Below are 20129 nucleotides of genomic sequence, written 5' to 3'. Positions count from 1 at the left end.
TGTCTTCTTTCTCTTCTTTAGATGGTTGCTTGACTTCTTTCTCTTCTTTGAGAGGTTTCTTATGTTCTTTCTTTTCTCTAGATGGTTTCTTGTCTTCTTTCGCTTCTTTAAGAGGTTTCTTAACTTCTTTCTCTTCTTTAGATGGTTTCTTGTCTTCTTTCTCTTCTTTGAGAGGTTTCTTAACTTCTTTCTCTTCTTTAGATGGTTTCTTGACCTCTTTCTCTTCCTTAGATGGTTTCTTGTCTTCTTTCTCTTCTTTGAGAGGTTTCTTATCTTCTTTCTCTTCTTTGAGAGGTTTCTTATGTTCTTTCTTTTCTCTAGATGTTTCTTGTCTTCTTCTTTAAGAGGTTTCTTAACTTCTTTCTCTTCTTTAGATGGTTTCTTGTCTTCTTTCGCTTCTTTAAGAGGTTTCTTAACTTCTTTCTCTTCTTTAGATGGTTTCTTGTCTTCTTTCTCTTCTTTGAGAGGTTTCTTATCTTCTTTCTCTTCTTTGAGAGGTTTCTTATGTTCTTTCTTTTCTCTAGATGGTTTCTTGTCTTCTTTCGCTTCTTTAAGAGGTTTCTTAACTTCTTTCTCTTCTTTAGATGGTTTCTTGTCTTCTTTCGCTTCTTTAAGAGGTTTCTTAACTTCTTTCTCTTCTTTAGATGGTTTCTTGTCTTCTTTCTCTTCTTTGAGAGGTTTCTTATCTTCTTTCTCTTCTTTGAGAGGTTTCTTATCTTCTTTCTTGTCTTTAGATGGTTTCGTGACTTCTTTCTCTTCTTTGAGAGGTTTCTTGTCTTCTTTCTCTTCTTTGGATGGTTTCTTGACTTCTTTCTCTTCTTTGAGAGGTTTCTTGTGTTCTTTCTTTTCTCTAGATTGTTTCTTGTCTTTTTTCTCTTCTTTAGATAGTTTCTTGACTTCTTTCTCTTCCTTAGATGGTTTCTTGACTTCTTTCTCTTCGGTCGATGGTTTCTTGTCTTCTTTCTCTTCTTTAGATGGTTTCTTGACTTCTTTCTCTTCGGTCGATGGTTTCTTGACTTCTTTCTCTTCTCTAGATGGCTTCTTGACTTCTTTCTCTTCTGTAGATGGTTTCTTGTCTTCTTTCTCTTCTTTAAGAGGTTTCTTAACTTCTTTCTCTTCTTTAGATGGTTTCTTGACCTCTTTCTCTTCCTTAGATGGTTTCTTGTCTTCTTTCTCTTCTTTGAGAGGTTTCTTATCTTCTTTCTCGTCTTTAGATGGTTTCTTGTCTTCTTTCTCTTCTCTAGATGGTTTCTTGTCTTCTTTCTCTTCTTTAGATGGTTTCTTAATTTCTTTCTCTTCTTTAGATGGTTTCTTGACCCCTTTCTCTTCCTTAGATGGTTTCTTGTCTTCTTTCTCTTCTCGAGATGGTTTCTGGTCTTCCTTCTCTTCTTTAGATGGTTTCTTGACTTCTTTCTTTTCTTTGAGAGGTTTCTTGTCTTCTTTCTCTTTTCTAGATAGTTTCTTGTGATCTTTCTCTTCTCTAGATGGCTTCTTGACTTCTTTCTTTTCTCTAGATGGTTTCTTGACTTCTTTATCTTCTCTAGATGGTTTCTTGACCTCTTTATCTTCTTTAAATGGTGTCTTGACTTCTTTCTCTTCTCTAGATGGTTTCTGGTCTTCCTTCTCTTCTTTAGAGGATTTCTCTACTTCTTTCTCTTCTTTAGATGGTTTCTTGTCTTCTTTCTCTTCTCTAGATCGTTTCTTTACTTCTTTCTCTTCTTTAGATGGTTTCTCAACTTCTTTCTCTTCTTTAGATGGTTTCTTTTCTTCTTTCTTGTCTCTAGAGGGTTTCTTGTCTTCTTCCTCTTCTTTAGATGGTTTCTTGACTTCTTTCTCTTCTTTAGATGGTTTCTCGACTTCTTTCTTTTCTCTAGATGGTTTCTTGTCTTCTTTCTCTTCTCTATATCGTTTCTTTACTTCTTTCTCTTCTTTAGATGGTTTCTCGACTTCTTTCTCTTCTTTAGATGGTTTCTTTTCTTCTTTCTTGTCTCTAGAGGGTTTCTTGTCTTCTTCCTCTTCTCTAGATGGTTTCTTTTCTTCTTTCTTGTCACTAGAGGGTTTCTTGTCTTCTTCCTCTTCTTTAGATGGTTTCTTGACTTCTTTCTCTTCTCTAGATGATTTCTTGTCTTCCTTCTTTTCTTTAGATGGTTTCTCAACTTCTTTCTCTTCTTTAGGCAGTTTCTTGTCTTCCTTCTTTTCTTTAGATGGTTTCTCAACTTCTTTCTCTTCTTTAGGCAGTTTCTTGACTTCTTTCTGTTGTTTAGGCTGTTTCTTCAGTTCTGGTTTTTCTTCAGAGTCTTTTGTCACTCGTCTCTTCTTTTTAGGTTCAGCTGTTTCATCCTTCTGCTTAGAAAGCTTCCTTACTTCTGCCTCTGCTGTGGATGGTTTTGTAGATTCTTCCTTGTCCTTAGGCTCTTTTTCTAAAAGCAATCATCAAAGTGTCAATGTTAAATGTACTCTACGATGTCTGGAACATACTTAACGTGGAACTGCGTTGAAGCTGGACAAAGAATCCAGTCTTTTGTGGCCAGAACACTAATACTGACACAACTTTATTTGAGAAATACAACATGAACTGCTCTCCATGTTGACACTTTTTGCAGCCTGTCCCAATTTTGCTACAATATGCATTTAAAATATAATTAAACAAATATGTGAGGCAGCATTCTTTCTTCATTTCTTTTGTTACATAGAAAGTAACAGCCGTGTGTTCTTTTTTACATTATGTACTTTTGAAGAATATTTTGTACTTTCATTATTAAGTGTTATTACCTTTGGGCTTCAGTGGTTTCTTTTCAAGGGGTTTGTACGCCTCCTTTAGCTTTTCTTCTTTTAGTTTCATCTCTATGGTTTCCTCAATTTTTAGCTCCTCTTCTCTTCTCTCCTTTTCAGTTTCTACAGCTTTGAGGTCTGTAAGCAACCAAAAAGGCAAAAATATCAGGTGCCTGTGTGCGAAGAGTACATTCTTGTTTTTAATAAATTATAGCAAATTAATGTAAAATTAAATTTTGGAGTAAGCAAAGTGAAGAAGGCGCACAATTTCAACATTATTACCTTTAATAATGGCATCTTTAACGTCTTTCATCGCATGTCTTTCTTTTGCTTCTTTGAGAACTAAAGGATAGCATGCAGAAAGGTGCAAAAATTATAAAGTACAATATACAGTGCAACTCTGATTGGCAATAATGATAATGATAATAACAAATACTCATGCTTGCATAAGCACTATAAGCACTACAGCACTAAAACACTATGATCAAAAACACCCCACAACTAAACAATATTATATTGATATTCAACAAACTTGTTCAGTAATTATTTTTCATTGGTTCATTGGTACACTGTGGAGGGAAGATCATGCATCAGAATATTGTTTTGTGTCATCCAGAAAACGATAAATGTTTTTTTCAGCCTCTCACCGCCATCTAGCTGCCACTTGGAATATTGGCTGACCAAGGCAATGACTGTTTGGTCCAAAGTAGGAACACTTATGTACAATTAGCACCTTGGGAAATAGATTTGTCTTTAGTTAGTCATCAAAAAGAAAAGAACACACTTAAAGGAGCTATTTGGGTGCTTACGGGTTCCTGTCTCTGTATTGGTCCTAAGATCCTCTTTCCATGCAGCTAGAATGAGTTTCTGATCTAACTAAAACTACATTTGTTTTTTTCTGTTGTCAGATGAGAAGATCAATATCAGTTTAATCCCAATGTGTGCAGTACAGAGATTGTCAGGTACTCTCAGACACAAACCTAATTTTCTAGAATGGGCCTAGGGCCATATATAGAGATATGAATGACAAAGGTGAACATATTTCCCACAAGCAAGAGTATATTATGATCCCAGAGGCATGTGAGTGCTCAGACTTATTTCTAAACTATTTACAAGCTACACTGTTGTATGGTCATTGCAAAGACATGCCTTGACTTGATCAGCATCCCCCTTTGGCTACACAAAGGGTGATGAAGACGTGTCTGGGCGAGTATTTAGCTCAACTGCGGGCTACAACTTGAGCCCTGGTATTTTTTTGCCTATATTTGTTCACAATTTTGCAATTTGGAAAGTTTTTAAAAGTATGCTGATTCAGGCTATCTATTAGCAATTCCTGCTTACAATGTAGGCTACCCGTGGTTCTGGAAGTGACATTTGTTTTTGTAATTTAGCTTGTTCAGCTATTTATTTTATTTATCGTCACCTATTCTAGATAAAACATCAAACAATGTTTCATAAATGCTGGAAAGTTTCTCTAATCTGTAATGAAAAACCTTTTGTGATGAAAATCATTCTGTTGGTTTACCACACAAAATGAAAATGAACACAATGTTAACAAAAATACGCACTGAAATGTTGTTATTGAATACATATCTTTTCCAGCCTAATAACTTTATTCAAGTGGACCTTTGAAAACATGTTAAAACATGTAAAGATGATAATTTATTAATAACACCCTCACCATTCAGAAACATTTTTATTATAATGAAAAAAGACAAAGAATATGTGATGATAATAGTAAGTGTGTACCTTTCTCATGTTTGTGAAGGTGATTTTTTTGAGCAGCTCTGGATCCAAGTTTTCTGAGCCTCTCAAACGGAGTATGAACCTTCCTCTTTTGTTTCAGTTCAGTTTTCCCACTTTCGCTATTGTTGTTGTTTTCATCACGATGATCGTTGATGATGTCATTGTATTCGTCATGGTCGTGAACCAGTGTTTCTTCTTCTTCCTCATCATCCGATTCAGGCACTACATCGGCATTATCAGGTTTTTCAGCTAACAGAATTTTCAGATCAAGTTGTTGGACAAATGGCTCTTTGCCTTCATCATCCACCTCCATTTTGTCCAGTTGTTCTCCTTCTTCCTCCTCTTCCAAAGCCTCATCATCGTCCAGATCTAAAGCCTGATCGTCTTGGTCAGTTTTTACAAACTGAGCTTTGACATTGGTGTCAGGTATTTCAATGTTTTCTTTGTCCATTTCTTCACCAACTTGAAGATCTTCATCTTTAATCCCGTCCTCATCAGCCTCTTCCTCAGTTTTTGTGTCCTCCTCTTTCTTTTCCTCCTTTTCATCTTCTACCAGAACGTCAGTTTTTGTGTCCTCCTCCTTCTTTTCCTCCTTTTCTTCTTCTACCTGAATGTCAGTTTTTGTGTACTTCTCCTTCTTTTCCTCCGTTTCATCTTCTACCAGGACGTCAGTTTTTGTGTCCTCCTCCTTCTTTTCCTCCTTTTCATCTTCTATCAGAACAACAGTTTTTGTGTCCTCCTTTTTTTCCTCCTTTTCTTCTTCTACCAGAACGTCAGTTTTTGTCTCCTCCTCTTCCTCTTCTTTAGCTTTCAACAAATGGTCTTCAGTTTTGGTCCCCACCTCCATCTCCTCTTCCTTTTCCTTGTCCTCATCTTCTACCACAGGTTGTGTTTTTGTCTCGTCACCTGCCTTGTCTTCTACTGAATCTTCTTCAGCTTTGGGCTCCTCTGCCTCCTCTTCCTCCTCCTCTTTCTCCCCATCTTCTACCAAATCGTCCTTAGTTTTTGTCTCCTCCTTCTCTTCTTCTACAATATCTTCGGTTTTGGTCTTTGCCTCTTCTTCTACTGCATCTTCTTCTTTTGTGTCCCCCCCATCTTCCTCCTCCTCCCCTTCTACCAAAACTTCTTTAGCTTTGGTCTCCTCCTCCTCCTCTTCCTCCTCCTCCTCCTCCTCCTCTACCAAATCTTCCGTTTTGGTCTCCTCTTCCCTCTCCTCATCTTTTTCTGCATCTTTTTTTGTTGTTGTTTCCTCCTCCTTCTCTCTTTGTACCAAAACGTCTATGGTCTTCTCTTCCTCCCCCTCAGCTTCTACCACCTCTTCTCCAGTTTGTGGCTCCTGTGTATCTTCTTCTTCAATTTCTGTTTTAATATCTCCCTCTTCTTCTGTACCAAAACCTTTCTCCTCTTCTTCCTCCTTGTCATGAGCAGCATCCTCCCCCAAAATGTCAACCTCTTCTCCTTCTTCCAGTGATGGTTCATGTTCAGTTTCTTCAAGGCCGACATGTTTCACTAGTGATGTGACAGTAACAGATTTAATGCTTGTTATTGATCTTGTATCTGACTAATGAATGTGGCTAATAAAGAAAAAAACGTATGAATACCATCCTCCGCCTCTTTCCCATCAGCTTCACTGGTAGTTTCAATGGGAACTTCAGCCTCCTCCTCGATCTTTGAGTCCGGCGCTTCACTTAACTCTGCAGCAGCAGCAGCAGCAGCATCATCTTTGGCAGCTTTCATAATCTCTGTAACTGTATCATCAACCAATTATGCAGTAGTTCTCCCAGTACTTTGCAACATTTCTACTGAAGATGTAAATCTTTTTTTTTTTAAATGCATCACGGATATATAGCCCAGTTTAATTTGTCCATTTGTTGTGGACTATTTTCAGTGGCATGTTCAGCGGAGTATTATATACATTTGGTGCTATAGTGAGTAGGCCTATTTATGGCAGCAGAACAGTGTATGTTGGATTAACTCATATAAACGTTACAATGTTCATCATAGTGAAGGAAAATGTCACCCAGTGAAATAATGTGGCTCACTGATGTGTTTTTAGTTTTTGGACAAAAGTGGAGGTGTACCGTAGAGATGGGTACAAGTAATAGATTAATGGATTACTAATCGCTCATGTAGGCTACATGGTCAACTTTTCTAAAAACACTGTAAATACTGTTCCTTGAACATCAGATATTTTATTGGATGGAAAGAGTATCCTATTAAGAGTGTCACATTATGGGTTGTTTGGCTAGCAAGTTTCTTAAAGTCTCAGTCTGCAAATACCCTATTTGTGAAAAAACATGAGAATCAACAGTCTGATGGCTCAGATAAATTGAATATATCAGGCTTTTGAAAAACAGACAAGCCTTGTTAGCTGACATTCATTGTTGTTTTGTCTTTTCAGGGGATTTGTTGATAAAAAGAAAAAAGCTTTTCTCCCATGACCGCTTTCCAAAAACTTTACCATTCACAATGACTATGATATTCCAAAGGCTAACTTTTGAAACACGTGGTGTAGACCTGTATTGTTCCATGAAAAGATCAAATGAAATATTCCACAGGAAAACACACGTCATCGAGTAGGCCTACAACAGCCTGTTCTCATAAACCATACATTTGAAAATCTACGAAAGGTTAAGCACTGTAATACGTATTATTAACACATTTTCTTTTGCTGTGTGAACCACATTGTATGTGTAAATGTATGTAAAAGCTTATCGTAGAATATTAGCCAACAACCAGTTCTTGAGAATGCGTTGCAGTGAATACAAACAATCGAGTATAAGCCTATCACAGATGTTTAAACTGGTGAAATGCAGATTGCAGTTTCTCAGTCAGAGGAATGCAACTCCAAAGGACATAGACAATCCATCATGCTCAATATAACATAGAAATAAAAAATTTATATATATATATTAACACATAACACAAAACACAATGACTGAAAAAAATAAATAATGGTAGAACACGTCGAAAATGTCACATCCAACAAACAGGGAAACAGAGGGAGAGATGCAGTCACCTTAACCTTATATATTTATATTAAGGCATTTATTAGGCTACAATAAAAGTATAAAGTAGGTTTGATGCATAGTTGTTGAAGGGAAATTAAGTTTATTCAAACAAGTTGGACAAGTTTCATCGTAGTCTACTTCAGACTTGCTGTATTACAGTGAACACGACATGAGGCAGACTTGAGATCAGTTCATGCAAAGTGATAAGAAAAACTAAAAATCAATGCAAACATGCATGAAAGGCAACTATTTGCTGCACGCATTTCCCCTGTCCAAAATCCATTTTACCGCATGTCTGCAATACAGGTGTTGTTTTCTTACCTTTTTCAAAAGGTGGCAGGAATTCACCTACATTTCAAAGAAAATTTGGTAATAAAATACAATTAAGTTAATTTTCAAGAACCACTTTAGTGTTGCAGTACTGAAAAAGGGATCCAACATTGTAATTGCTTACCTTTCCTTTGTACCAAATGTATATCAGATGGGGATCGGGGAGCCTCAGTTTCATCTAAACAAAAAAAAGAATGAAAGAAGTGTTGTGCAAATGGGTGTAATTTGCCGTAATATGCTAGTAAGATGCTTTTAGGTGTATTAAAACTGTAATAAAAAGTTTCACCTTTTTCAGAAACAACATTTATAACAGGTGTGGCAACAGGTTCACCTAAAACAAGAAAAGAACATCTGCATCAAGGTGTCAGTGTATTTTGAAGTGCCCGCGTGTATCTTTAGTTCAAGTTATTATTGTATAACTAATTGCAAATGAGCATACCTTGATCACCAACAAGCATGCTCGACATGTAAGCTACGAACAAATCTTTCTTGTCTGTGAACTCCAACACGGCATCTTCAACAACTTTCATGGGGTCAACAGACACTTCAGGCATGACCCCTGAAATATCAGCACAGCGCAACGTCAGTTAAAGCTGCTGTTCATTCAATACCAAAATAAACAACATCTGATTGTTTACTATTTCTTCCCTTACAATACTTATTCATATCTTAGTATGAGTAATTACAGCCAATCTAAACATAGTGATATACCAGAAATAGAATTGTAATGTGGCTGATTTGTAAATTATGTGTTACCATATGTTCAAACAGACCTTGTTCACCAATCAGAGTTGTGGAGACGTAGCTCCAGAGCATGTCTATCTCTTCTGTGATGATTTCTGCTGTTCTCTTCAGAGCTGACATGGGTCTGAATCCCATAGCGTGCTGGATGTCTGATCAACAGACAAGTCAAAGTGAAAGTTAGCAAGGTCCAGTGGGACAAACATACAGTGAGACACATCAATAGATTAGGTAAAAGGTTAAATACTGTACCTTCTACTGTGTCCAGTATTACATCCAAGATGGCACAGAGCACGTCTTGGATGTATCCTGTTATTCCACCCAGAAAGTCGTTAGTAACACTGAAGACATTTCTGCCAACAACCACAGGGTCAATGAAGCTAATGTCAGTGGTTCCTGAGAAGAACAAACACATTCAAGCCAAAGTTCCAGTGAGTAACTTCATTCAAACAATTCAAAAACCTTTTTTTTCTGTTATACAAACATTTCAAAAGACAGTTAAAGGTCAATGGGAAAAGATGTTATGCAATCAATCATTTTCAATAAAAAAACAAAGTACTACTATACACCCATGACAAACACAATCTAAGTTATTGAGTAATTATGTTGATTTAGTAATGAGTAACACACACAAAAACAATTAATGTAAATAGTGCACCACAAACAATACATAAGGTTAAAATATGGCGCAGGTACCTTTTGTTATATCCAGTATACTGTCTATGATGGCACAGAGCACGTCCTTGATGTAGCCCACTATTCCACTCACGGTTTCATCAGTAGCACTGAAAACGTTTCTGCCAACCACCACAGGGTCCATGAAGCTTATCTCCGTGGTTCCTGAGAAGAACAAATATGTGAATGTCTAAAAAAAAATACTGTATGCTGTGTTACATTGTCATATTAATATTTTCAGGTTACAGATTAGAGAGATGTCAAACGAAGAGAGTAAATACCTTTCCCTACATCCAGAATTGTGTCCAAAATGGCACAGAGCACATCTTGGATGTAGCCCCCAACTCCACACACAAAGTCATTAGTAACACGAAAGACACCTCTGCCTATAACCACAGGGTCAGTGTAGCTAAGGTACATTTTTCCTGAGAAAAACAAATGATGACAAAGTTATTTATTAATGACTACACATGCACACCAAAAATGATTACAGTTTAACTTTTTACTCAGTTAATTCGGATTAGGATCATTAGCATGTTATTTAACTGTGAATGAAAAAGGGAAGAAAAAAAACATTAATAATGAAATATGTACCTTTATTTATATCCAATAATGTGTCAGATATAGTGTCCACGATAGCACACAGTGTGTCCCTGAAGGTGCCTGCATATCCATTTATGAAATCATTGGTTGAATGGAAAGCTTGTCTCCCGATGACCACAGGGTCAACATAGCTGAGGTAGAATTTCCCTGTGGATTTAGAGGTAGATTATTAGAGTCATGGTTACATCACATGTATTATAAAAATGGTGATTTTTTTCTCTTTCTGATTGAGCATGAGTGTGATTTTATACCTTCGTCATCTGAAAAATAGCGAACAAATCCATCTTTTGCGTCCGATATTTCCTCAGCTGCGTAAGTGGCAGCTGACATGGGGTCACTTAAATCAGGAGCACATTCTAGGGGCCCAGAGATGAGAGTCATTTTCTTGCTTCAGCACTACTAACAAGGCGTGGCATGCATGCTGTCTCTCTCATGTACCTTGAAACTTATTGAACAGACTGGACACTTCATCGACAGCATCGTTTACAGCTTGCACGGGGTCTGAAACTATTTGCTGAATGTCTGGGGAAAATAATGGATTTATGGATAATTGTGCATGTTTGATGATTTAAATTCTAATCAAGATACATCTTGGGGTATTTGAGACTTACCAGGGACTGCCTTGTACTCCACGAAGTCGAACATCACCACTCCCACCACCACCCAGGACAGGAGAGCAGCCAGGGCAATCAGCAGCTCCGCAGACATTTTCAGCTTCCCGAGTAGCCCCAGACCTTTGGTGGACTTAAGGGAGCTTGTCTGCGGTGCAGCTGCTCTATTGGCTCCACTGGCTGCGGAGGAAGACGCAGATTTGGCTCCTTTATGTGTATAACCCCCCCCCCAACAAAAAGATACAAAAGTCACTCTGAGAACTCCCACATCATCAAGATGGCCCTGTTCTGGTTCAACTTTCGCTGCTTGTTTTTTAGTCTTTAAAGTATCCTTACATAATTTGGTCTGCCTTTTCCAGTCAGAACCAATTATTAACCAACAAACAAACAAACAAACAAACAAACTAAGAGTTACATGCATGTCAACAATAATCATAATTTTCTGGAGGCTACATTCATAATAGCATTAAGAAAGTGTTGTATGCAGGTATTTTTTGTTCCTTCATGGCATGTATACCTTTTTGAAAATGTTATACCCAGATCTATATCTCAGGAGGCCTGATATATTGGCCATATTGCAAATATATCAGCATCTGCATGTATGGCGGCACAGAAAGGACACACCAAAATGTCCTTTGCCAGAGAGTGCTGATATGGTTGTTTTATTACTGTAAAATGTCCCACTCAGTACATATCTTGGTAAAAATTGTATTAAAGGGCTCCTTATGACAAATGTTTATTTATGTTATGTGTACCTAAAAATAAAAGAACTATAATACAGAAAATACAATGAAATGGATACCATTATTGGCCTTAAATTTGTAAAGTCTAAAGTCTAAAGAATATTATTAGTCAGGCTTCTCAAAAGACGCTCTGACACAAAATTCTCTTTGCCTTTCTCTATCTCTAAAATTAAATTAAATATGCTTGAACAAATAGGCAAATATCCTAAAAGTTTAAACTAAGCCCACAGACACGTTAACAGGCCTTAGTTAAATCTCTGAATAGGAAGTTCCTGTGGCATGTTTGGGATAACAATGTCCTTCCATAGCCAGCTTTCCAGTTCCATCCACACACTACAGCTAAACCATAACAGGTGAAGGATATTTTCTTTGTGTTCAAAAGATGTAACCTTAACACAGTGCAGACACAGTAGGTCTGATCTGACAACCTTTGCATGCCTGTGCGTTGCATCAACATGAAAGATCATTTTCTGATGTTGAGGGGATTATGTAAATTTGATTAAACTGATGTCAAATTAAATATCAGACAAGACAGGAATCATCTGTCTTTCTCATTTCATCAGGTTATCTAAATACATGATCCCATCCTGTTTAGTCCAATGGAAAATTATTATGATGCATTCAATGACATCCTCGCCATCATCAACACTGACGTACTTTCCCACTTGGACCTGGTGCCACCAGCCAATTATAAACTCTGAGCATGCCTGACTCATGATTCCATTCCTTGTTATACAAATGCTGAGTTATGCCAAAACTCAAAACAGTCCCTTCAGAATCAGGGTGGACAGGTGGTGTCACTATTTCACCACAAATGTACATGGAACTGTACAAGGAAATCTGCCTGTTGTTGCTCAATTCATCCTGGCCCAGAAGCTTAATCAAACAAAAGATTTGCTTAGAAAACTTGTTTGAGCAGATTACATAAGAAGCCTCTGTTTATTTTAAATGGCAAAAAGAAAGTTGAAAATCAGAGGTCAGCCCCAGCAGCAGCCGTGTCTGTCACAGGAGAGCAATGCTAATACTTTGGCTACATGATATCCAGTATTTATAGCAACCAACTTTCAACACAGTATCCTATGAGAAAATGCCTTGTCAAAACACTGACATTCATTTTTTACATAACATATATCACTTAGGCTTTATGTGCTATGGCAAATAGTAAATGTTGTTATTTTCAGTGCTGATGCCGGTGTTAATAGTCCTACCTTCAGCCATGGTGATATGGAGACAAATTTAGCTATAATCCTTTGAGTTGGGGGTCAAGCCTCCTCATGCAGAAGCGAATGGGAAAAATCACAGCTTCAGTAAAAAATCAGGTCAGCGTCCACTTATCTGTAAAACTTGTCCAAGTTATTAAATAATTCCATTTCCACTCAATGATCACAGTCTTGTTGCCATACTCGTGTAATCCACAGGTGAAATTTCTTCAAGAAAAAAAGAAAAGAAAAAAAAAGAAAAGGAAAATCAAGCATACATTGAAAGATTCACAGGTGTTGCAGAATTTGGACCTGCCAGTGTGGCAGCATTGGGACGGTGGGGTAAAGGAAAGCAACGCAGGGGAAGGAAAAAGCCAAGCTAAGCAGAGGGCTGGGTAGGCTGAAAGGGAGCCGACAGAATATACCACCCAGTGTTATTGGTGCCTCACATGGGTATAGGTCAGAGTAGAGCACAGAGAGGCTTCAAGGTAACTTTATCCCCCAGAAGGTCCGGGTTATTCTTAGCTGGAGCTCTGCACACCAGCCGCTCTAGCAGGCCTTTTTTGGCGGTTGAAAGGGTGTGAAGATCAGCTGGCTGAATTGGGCACCCCTACTGGTGGGGCACTTTCATCTGCACACTGAAGCGGTAAAAAATATCAGGTGCTCAAGATGAGGAATGGACAACATTACCTGTGAAAACCTTAAAGCAGCAGCAAACGCCGTGGTGGCAACATTTGTGGCCTCTGTCTCCTGCTGCCTCTTATGTGAGGGACTACAAATTATTTTATTTTGTTCAGGTTTTGTTTTGTCATTACTCCTCACTTTTTATATTCTCACCTTTGGTTGTACGTGGCAGCTTCTAAATAAGCATGTTTCCAAAATGATGAACTACTTTACCAATTAAGTAAACAGAAAGGTCTAGCATGCGCATCCATCTTGTGATCTTTAGCAATTGCCTCATTAGAGTGGTGTGTATACTTTGTGTACATCAAGCTCTACAAACGGTTTACAAGGTAAATATGTGCAAATCTAATAAAGGAAATATGTATCGCATTTCATTATTATTCTCAAGTATGTAAACATGATGTTTACAATGTAGTCCATCTCAGTTTAGTGTATTAGCATGCTAACATCAATACTAATGCTAGTTGTTAATGCTAATTAGCACTAAAAAAAGTAAAGGTAAGGCAAATGGCAATGCTATTAGTTTTGCTGAGATTAAAGTATTTATTGGACAGCTACTTTTTTACTTGATGGTGGTGCCAAGTGGAAAGCTAAGGGATCCCCAAAGTTATTGCAATGAATCCTGAGGGGGACGTTAATGTAAAAACCAAATGTTATGACAATATATAATAGCTAGAGACATGTCAGCTTAAACTACAGATTGGGTCGTTAGGTTTCCTTCTTGGGAACATGAATGTCAAAATTTCACGGAAATTCATCCAATAATTTGATTTTGGAATAAAGTGGTGAACATGTGTTAAACTTTATTGAAACAACATTTCAAAATTTTAAATCAATCAAAATTTATTTATATAGCACTTTACAATTACCAGCAGGCATCCAAAGCGCTTTAACAAAATGAGTAAAATCACAACATACAACAGAAAGAGTAAACACAGAAAACAATAAAATCAGAAAAGGTTACAAAGAAACAAAAGGATGAAATTGTCACACCACTGCTACGTATTAAAAGCCAGACTGAACAGATATGTTTTGATTTTGGACCTGAAAAGAGTGACATCTGTAACAGTACGTATATCAGGGGGTAACTTGTTCCATAGTCTCGGGGCAGCAACTGCAAAAGCCTGATCACCCCACCGTTTATACCTGGACCTTGGGACTTCTAAAACCAACTGATTTGAAGACCGCAACGACCGGTTGTGTTCCCGCACAGTTAAAATTTCAGACAGATACTCTGGGGCGAGACCATTTAAAGCTTTAAAAACAAACAATAAAATCTTAAAATCTATTCTAAAACGCACGGGAGCCAATGCAGGGTGTAGAGAACGGGAGTGATGTGGGCACGTCTGGGTGTATTTGTTAAAAAGCGAGCAGCAGCGTTTTGAACAAGTTGAAGACGTGAGATGGAGGTCTGAGTCAGACCAACATAGAGGGCATTGCAGTAGTCCAACCTTGAACTGATAAAAGCATGAACGGCCTTTTCTAGGTCATGCCTGTTCAGAAAGGGTTTAACTTTAGCCAGCAGGCGAAGCTGGAAAAAGCTCATTTTAACAACGTTACTGATCTGCTTGTCAAATTTCATGCTGCAGTCAAAAGTAACCCCCAAGTTTTTGACAATAGATCTCGTGCAAGATGCCAGAGCTCCCAAACTCACAGCTGGGCCATTCTGCATGCCTGGAGTACTAAAAATAATACACTCCGTTTTATTATCATTCAAATTAAGAAAATTGTCTGAAAGCCACAACTTAATATCAGCGATGCAGCTTAGCAGGGAATTTAGTGCAACACTGTCATTTGCTTTAATAGGCAAATAGATTTGCAAATCATCCGCGTAGCAATGAAATGACAGGTTGTGCTTCCCTATAATCGCCCCTAAAGGCAGTAAATATAAAGAAAACAGAATAGGGCCAAGGATGGATCCCTGTGGTACCCCACAAGAGAGAGGAGCAACTGACGAGGAGAGGTCACCAATCATAACAGAAAAACTCCTATTTGACAGATAGGAGCTGAACCATTTAAGTGCCAAACCTTTGATGCCTACACAATTCTCAAGGCGTGAGAGGAGGACTGCATGGTCCACTGTATCAAACGCCGCTGTGAGGTCCAAAAGGACTAAAACAGTAGGATTCCCGGCATCTACAGATAGGGCAATATCATTATGTACCCTCAAGAGTGCAGACTCAGTGCTGTGGCGTGATCTAAAACCAGATTGAAACTTTTCAAAAACACAGTTCAGTTGTAAAAAAACTTGTAACTGTATAAAAACAATTTTTTCTAAAACCTTTGAAAGAAAAGGCAGATGAGAGACTGGTCTAAAATTGGACAGCACTGTAGGGTCAAGACTAGTCTTCTTAAGTAGGGGCCTGACCACAGCATGTTTAAAGGCAGCTGGGACAGAACCTAAAGTAAGACAGGAATTAAAAAGAGTAAGAAGACTCGCCCCAATGGTATTAAAAACATTTGATACAATACAATACAAGTCATTCACTTCACAAGTGGATTTATTCAGAGATTTTAAAACACACAAGCTGCACCATACTCCTAATAAACTCAGCCAAAAACAAATGTTTAAACACATGCATAAACGCCGTGTGTCTTTACAGTGTAGGTGCAGCACTGGGGGCCACAGGCCTGATGATGAGGGTGAGCTCCGGAGGAACAGGAGGAGGAACGTATCTCTCCTCCCTGAGTAGCCGCAGTAACACATCCTCAGCGTCCTGCGGCCAGCGGTAAACTCTCGTGTTCTGAAGCCAACTTGGGACGTGTTTCTGTAAGGGGAGTGCATATACATGTTTGCTTTTTTGTAATAGAGAACGGCTTAAGGGAGAGAAATGATGAAATCTGCGAAACATTAAGTTATTAAACAAAATTCCTTTCTGACCTGGGATGCGTTTAAGAAGAGAAGAGGTATGAATCTAAAATTCAAGCTGCCTTGCTGGATGAATTCATTCTGCATCTGGCAAAATTAGATTTCACATTTAAGTACCTATTATTAGCAATTCTTCTCAGAATGACGTCTCATTTAAACAAATTTCTCACCATGGAGTGAATGTATTTAGTGTGTAGATCATGGCTATCCACTACACATCCTTCAATGTCCATCTTGTACTTTGGACTAATGGCGATGACAATCAGGGCTGACTGCTGTATAAAAAACTGATTTTAGACACATTCACTGTCTGAAAACACAAATTTAACACAAATGTTGGATTTGTTTATAGTATAAATTCACACTTTGTGTAATTTTGTTTTCTATGTCTTTACTGATTATCTGGTACAACTGCTAACACAGATTTTATGTGACAATATAACAGAAGAAATACAAAAATGTACATGAATCTGATAAAATCCGGTTCTTACATGTTTCAGGTAACTGTCCTTCCACTTGTTGACATCCATGTTTCTCATGGGGTTATCAAATATGTCAATCTGTAAAATGTAAGTGACCCATCACATTCTTTGTTTTTTGTTTTAAATCCGACTTTTGATTGAAGAGGTTGTATAGCTTACAGCTGGTCGAAAACCGTGCTTTGTGAGAAAGTCTACAAAGGGAACTATCTCTGAAGAAATGTCTGAAGAATGAGTTATAAAAACGTTTCCTGAGAAGAAGAAAAAGATAAAAACCTTCATGTTAATCTCAGAATGTATCAAATTGTAGTTAGTTTCATGAAAAGATATGTATGTAAAGCCATGCAATGGATGCTTAAAGCATTGCACTGCCTGGTGTTTGTCTCACTGGTTATCTTACCCAACATGGTCTATTATTATTAATAGCTTGCAACAATGCAAATCAAAAGGCATTCTTTTTATTCTACTTCTATTGTGTTCTCTGTTGTGGAAATAATGCAAAATGTGTGTCCTCATGATGGGTGAAGCACACTAAAAATCAAAATATAGAAAATAAACGTTAGATTTTTGTGAAACTCACCTCCTGCATATACAACAGGGGTGGCAATTTAGTACATATTTTATTTAAAATATATTTTTATTTCCCCTAAACAGACCTGGCAGGTTTATACAGACAGCACCCAATAGATCACACACCCTGTTTCCTGTTAACGTTCCATAACGTTGGATTTAGGCGTATTGCCCTAAACAATTATTTTTTATTTATTCGTCCTTTAAACATGAGCACATTCCTTTTCAAATGAGAGAATGAAAATGACTCACGGCACTCTTCAGGCAGACTGATGGTTCTTCTTTTCTCGTGTGGATGTGAGACCAACCCCTCTGCTCTTGCCGAGCTCAGGTTCATCACACTGACCTGCAACACGGCCTCCACAGGGGGCACGGAGAACTGAGGCACGTTAACTGAAACACTTCCCTGAGCCACGCTGTCATTCATAAAGTTACCTTGGAACCGGAGCCTGAAGCAGGGAGAAAGAAAAATAAACAAAATGCTCTTCCATTGAATAGGCTGACATGTGATAAGTCTGTGTAATATGCAAAGTAGTTTTAGCACCAGGTTCACTGCATTCTTTTCAAAAACATTAGCTTGAAAATAACTTTGTGGATTTATTTACTGTTTAATAAGGGAGTAGTCTGTATTTCGAAATATTATTTTTACCAGTTTTGGGAGTCATCCCAGGGTCCTCTGTACTGACAGGGAGCAGCGTAACATGACTGAGGAGGGAGTGTGTTGATGGGATTGAGGTTGCACTGCCCTTGTCCTGCAGAGTGATAATACCTGACATCCATCGTATGATACAAGTCTGTGGATATGGTTTAAGCACATGATAAAGGCTGAAAATGACTAAGTAAGGCTAGAGTGAAAGAGGTTGACAGCTTGAGCTCAAATACAAGTCGACTACATGTTAATACAAATACACATGCTGCTGCTCATGACAGTGGTGGAAAGTAACTAAGCATTAACTCATACTGTACAATTTTAGGTACATGTACCATACGTGATCACTTTCTGCTATAGTTCAGAGTGACGACATACTTTTTTACTCTGCTGCATTTATCTGAAATAAACAGTTACTTTAGACAAACAGTAAAATAGACATGCAGGAAAGGAAGGAAAGAAGGAAAATGGCTGTTGGGATGAAGGCGTACTCAAAACTTTTAATCTTTTAATCCTCCCTACCTGTCTGTAGAACAGGTCAGGTAGCATACATTGCTGTACCCCCAAGATCTATTCTATACTATACTGGATAGTGCTTTTTTGGCCTTGATGCTAGATTCCAGAATCAACAGACTAAGGAAAAAGTTAAAACAGGTTCAATATAACATCTGTAAAATAGGATCATGAGGGTATATCCAACATAAAACTAAGATAGCTACACAGCATTCAGTGTTACAATTCAAATTCAGCTCGTCATCAATAAAAATCCCCAGTGACTTGTAGTTGTCTACAGAGTTTACCACCTTCCCCTTGATGATAGTACTCTGAGCGGTTAAAGACTTGTTATGACGGAAATCAATATTCATGTCCTTAGTTTTCATAACATTAAGTTGAAGAAATGCACTGTCACACCACCGTACAAACATATCAACAACAGGACAGATGCTGTTTCAATCGGCACAGACGAGACTGACTATAACAGAGTCATGAGCAAACTTTAAAATTCATCTGTTGTTGTGACGGCTGCGGCACTCATTAGTATACAGAATATAGAGGAGCGGAGAAAGGACACAGCCCTGAGGGGACCCTGTGGATAAACACAATTCTCCTGACATGCATCTATTTAGCCTCACTTTCAGCGTTCTGATAGTTATGAAACTGAGGATCCAGCCCACAATAGTAAATAGTTAACCAAAATAGTTATGGAATAAAATAGTCAACAGTATATCCAGTAGTTAGAATTAGTTTTACCTCGACTATCTACAAAATTAAAGTGCTGCATACACATTCTTTTACAATAATAATCCAATGCAGTTCTGAAAAGGGGAATTCTGATGCGTAATGACTACTTTCATGACTACTTTTATTTTTAATATGCTACCACAAGTGTAGTTTTGCAGATAATACTTCTGTACTTTTACTTGTAGAATTTTGAATTGTAATGTGATGAAGTACTTTGTATTTGAACGTTGTTGTATTGACACTTTATTTAAGTAAAAGTTTGGAATACTTGCTAATGGCATCTTTTTTTTTTTTTTGCTTCAAACTCACTGCATATTTACTATTTTTTGAGGGTTTTTTTTACCGTAGTTGTGCATGTAGTGGTGAGGAGGTGGAGGGGGTCTGTAGTTTGGACACTGATCATCAGATCTTAGTGGCAAGGGAGGCTCAAGATCCTCCTCATCACTCTGAAGCTGAGAAGCGGTTTCACCCCTGAAAATAAATAAAATAGATAGAATATTTAATTCCAAATGAACCTTGAGTTATATACAAAGTATTTTCCATTTTTTTACTTATTTTCTAACACTCAGGCACCTAGTTGTGTCTCTGTTTGCAGGCTCTGTTGTTCCACACCGGTTAGGCCCACAGACACAACAGCAGCACTCTCCTCTGGTGTCACCTTCCCTGGTCTCTGCAGGACGAGGTCCATGATGGAGATTCATAAAAGGCGGGAGACGCTCCTCTATCTTCTGGCTCTCTGTGTGTGAATTTTCTGACTTATTTGTGGGGGGAAAAACTTTGACCTCTGGTAGATTTCCAGATGTCTCCATCTTAAACAGGTTACTTCAGCACATTCCTGCAAGACAAAAGTGGAAAAGTTAGGGATTTCCATGCATTAAGTGAGAAGAAAAAACACAGAATTACATGGTAGTTGGCAGTATACTTAAATATAGTATTTTTTGGTACATGCAGCTATTAACGTAAAAACGTATTCTCAGATCAAATGTCTTTTCTAAATACCAGGTCACAAGGACTGTGAAAGAAGGAACAATGACTTACCTGTTCCTTTCTGGATTCTTTTCACTGCTGTGGGTGCAGAGGCTTGTGTGTGCTCCAGCCTGCTATATGCAAATTTTTCATGCTTTGGCTTTGTCCAATCAGAGACGAGAATGAAGTGTTCCGGTTGCTCAGCCAGATTGACCATAAAAGATTGGTTGAGTAGGACA

General features: G+C 38.0%; 2 protein-coding genes across 7 annotated transcripts in view; both read right to left on the bottom strand.

The window, feature by feature from the left end:
- LOC116679799 (trichohyalin) overlaps positions 1–12895 on the bottom strand; it is a 32562-nt gene extending 19667 nt beyond the window's left edge. The window contains exons 1-21 of the mRNA XM_032509241.1: positions 12441–12895; positions 10490–10669; positions 10317–10400; positions 10130–10234; positions 9870–10025; positions 9557–9700; positions 9297–9440; positions 8853–8996; positions 8633–8752; positions 8299–8418; positions 8146–8190; positions 7984–8037; positions 7851–7877; positions 6120–6266; positions 5318–6027; positions 4522–5098; positions 3055–3114; positions 2773–2910; positions 2034–2420; positions 1318–1808; positions 654–1128 (exon numbers count right to left, since the gene is read on the bottom strand). Coding sequence (XP_032365132.1) covers positions 654–1128; positions 1318–1808; positions 2034–2420; positions 2773–2910; positions 3055–3114; positions 4522–5098; positions 5318–6027; positions 6120–6266; positions 7851–7877; positions 7984–8037; positions 8146–8190; positions 8299–8418; positions 8633–8752; positions 8853–8996; positions 9297–9440; positions 9557–9700; positions 9870–10025; positions 10130–10234; positions 10317–10400; positions 10490–10669; positions 12441–12450 — 4318 coding nt within the window. The 5' untranslated portion in view covers positions 12451–12895. The remainder of the gene's footprint in view (positions 1–653; positions 1129–1317; positions 1809–2033; positions 2421–2772; positions 2911–3054; positions 3115–4521; positions 5099–5317; positions 6028–6119; positions 6267–7850; positions 7878–7983; positions 8038–8145; positions 8191–8298; positions 8419–8632; positions 8753–8852; positions 8997–9296; positions 9441–9556; positions 9701–9869; positions 10026–10129; positions 10235–10316; positions 10401–10489; positions 10670–12440) is intronic.
- Positions 12896–15639: 2744 nt separating this feature from the next.
- Positions 15640–20012, bottom strand: LOC116679857 (adapter protein CIKS). Of its 6 annotated transcripts, none has more exons than XM_032509338.1 (10): positions 19963–20012; positions 19498–19759; positions 19268–19395; positions 17683–17827; positions 17286–17482; positions 16626–16714; positions 16476–16544; positions 16155–16259; positions 15997–16071; positions 15640–15883 (listed from the first exon to the last, which is right to left on the bottom strand). In XM_032509338.1, exons 2-10 carry the CDS (start codon positions 19731–19733, stop codon positions 15713–15715), a joined length of 1215 nt encoding a protein of 404 aa, XP_032365229.1. In that variant the 5' UTR covers positions 19734–19759; positions 19963–20012; the 3' UTR covers positions 15640–15712. The 6 variants fall into 6 exon arrangements, with proteins under 6 accessions (XP_032365229.1, XP_032365231.1, XP_032365232.1 ...); XM_032509340.1 differs by having other exon boundaries at positions 17286–17449; XM_032509341.1 differs by having other exon boundaries at positions 17683–17785.
- Positions 20013–20129: the final 117 nt, after the last annotated feature.

This window comes from Etheostoma spectabile, unplaced genomic scaffold (genome assembly GCF_008692095.1).
Source record: "Etheostoma spectabile isolate EspeVRDwgs_2016 unplaced genomic scaffold, UIUC_Espe_1.0 scaffold00018250, whole genome shotgun sequence".
NCBI classification, from domain to species: domain Eukaryota; kingdom Metazoa; phylum Chordata; class Actinopteri; order Perciformes; family Percidae; genus Etheostoma; species Etheostoma spectabile.
This window is presented reverse-complemented; position numbering and strand designations above follow the sequence as displayed.

Excerpts from the sequence above, each read along its gene's own strand:
- LOC116679857 (XM_032509338.1), bottom strand. The coding sequence starts at position 19,733 with ATGGAGACATCTGGAAATCTACCAGAGGTCAAAGTTTTTCCCCCCACA. Across the intron at positions 17,828-19,267 it reads CCACTACATGCACAACTACG|ACTTGTATCATACGATGGAT; the intron begins GTAAAAAAAACC and ends CCATATCCACAG. Across the intron at positions 16,260-16,475 it reads AGGACAGTTACCTGAAACAT|CAGTCAGCCCTGATTGTCAT; the intron begins GTAAGAACCGGA and ends TTTTTTATACAG.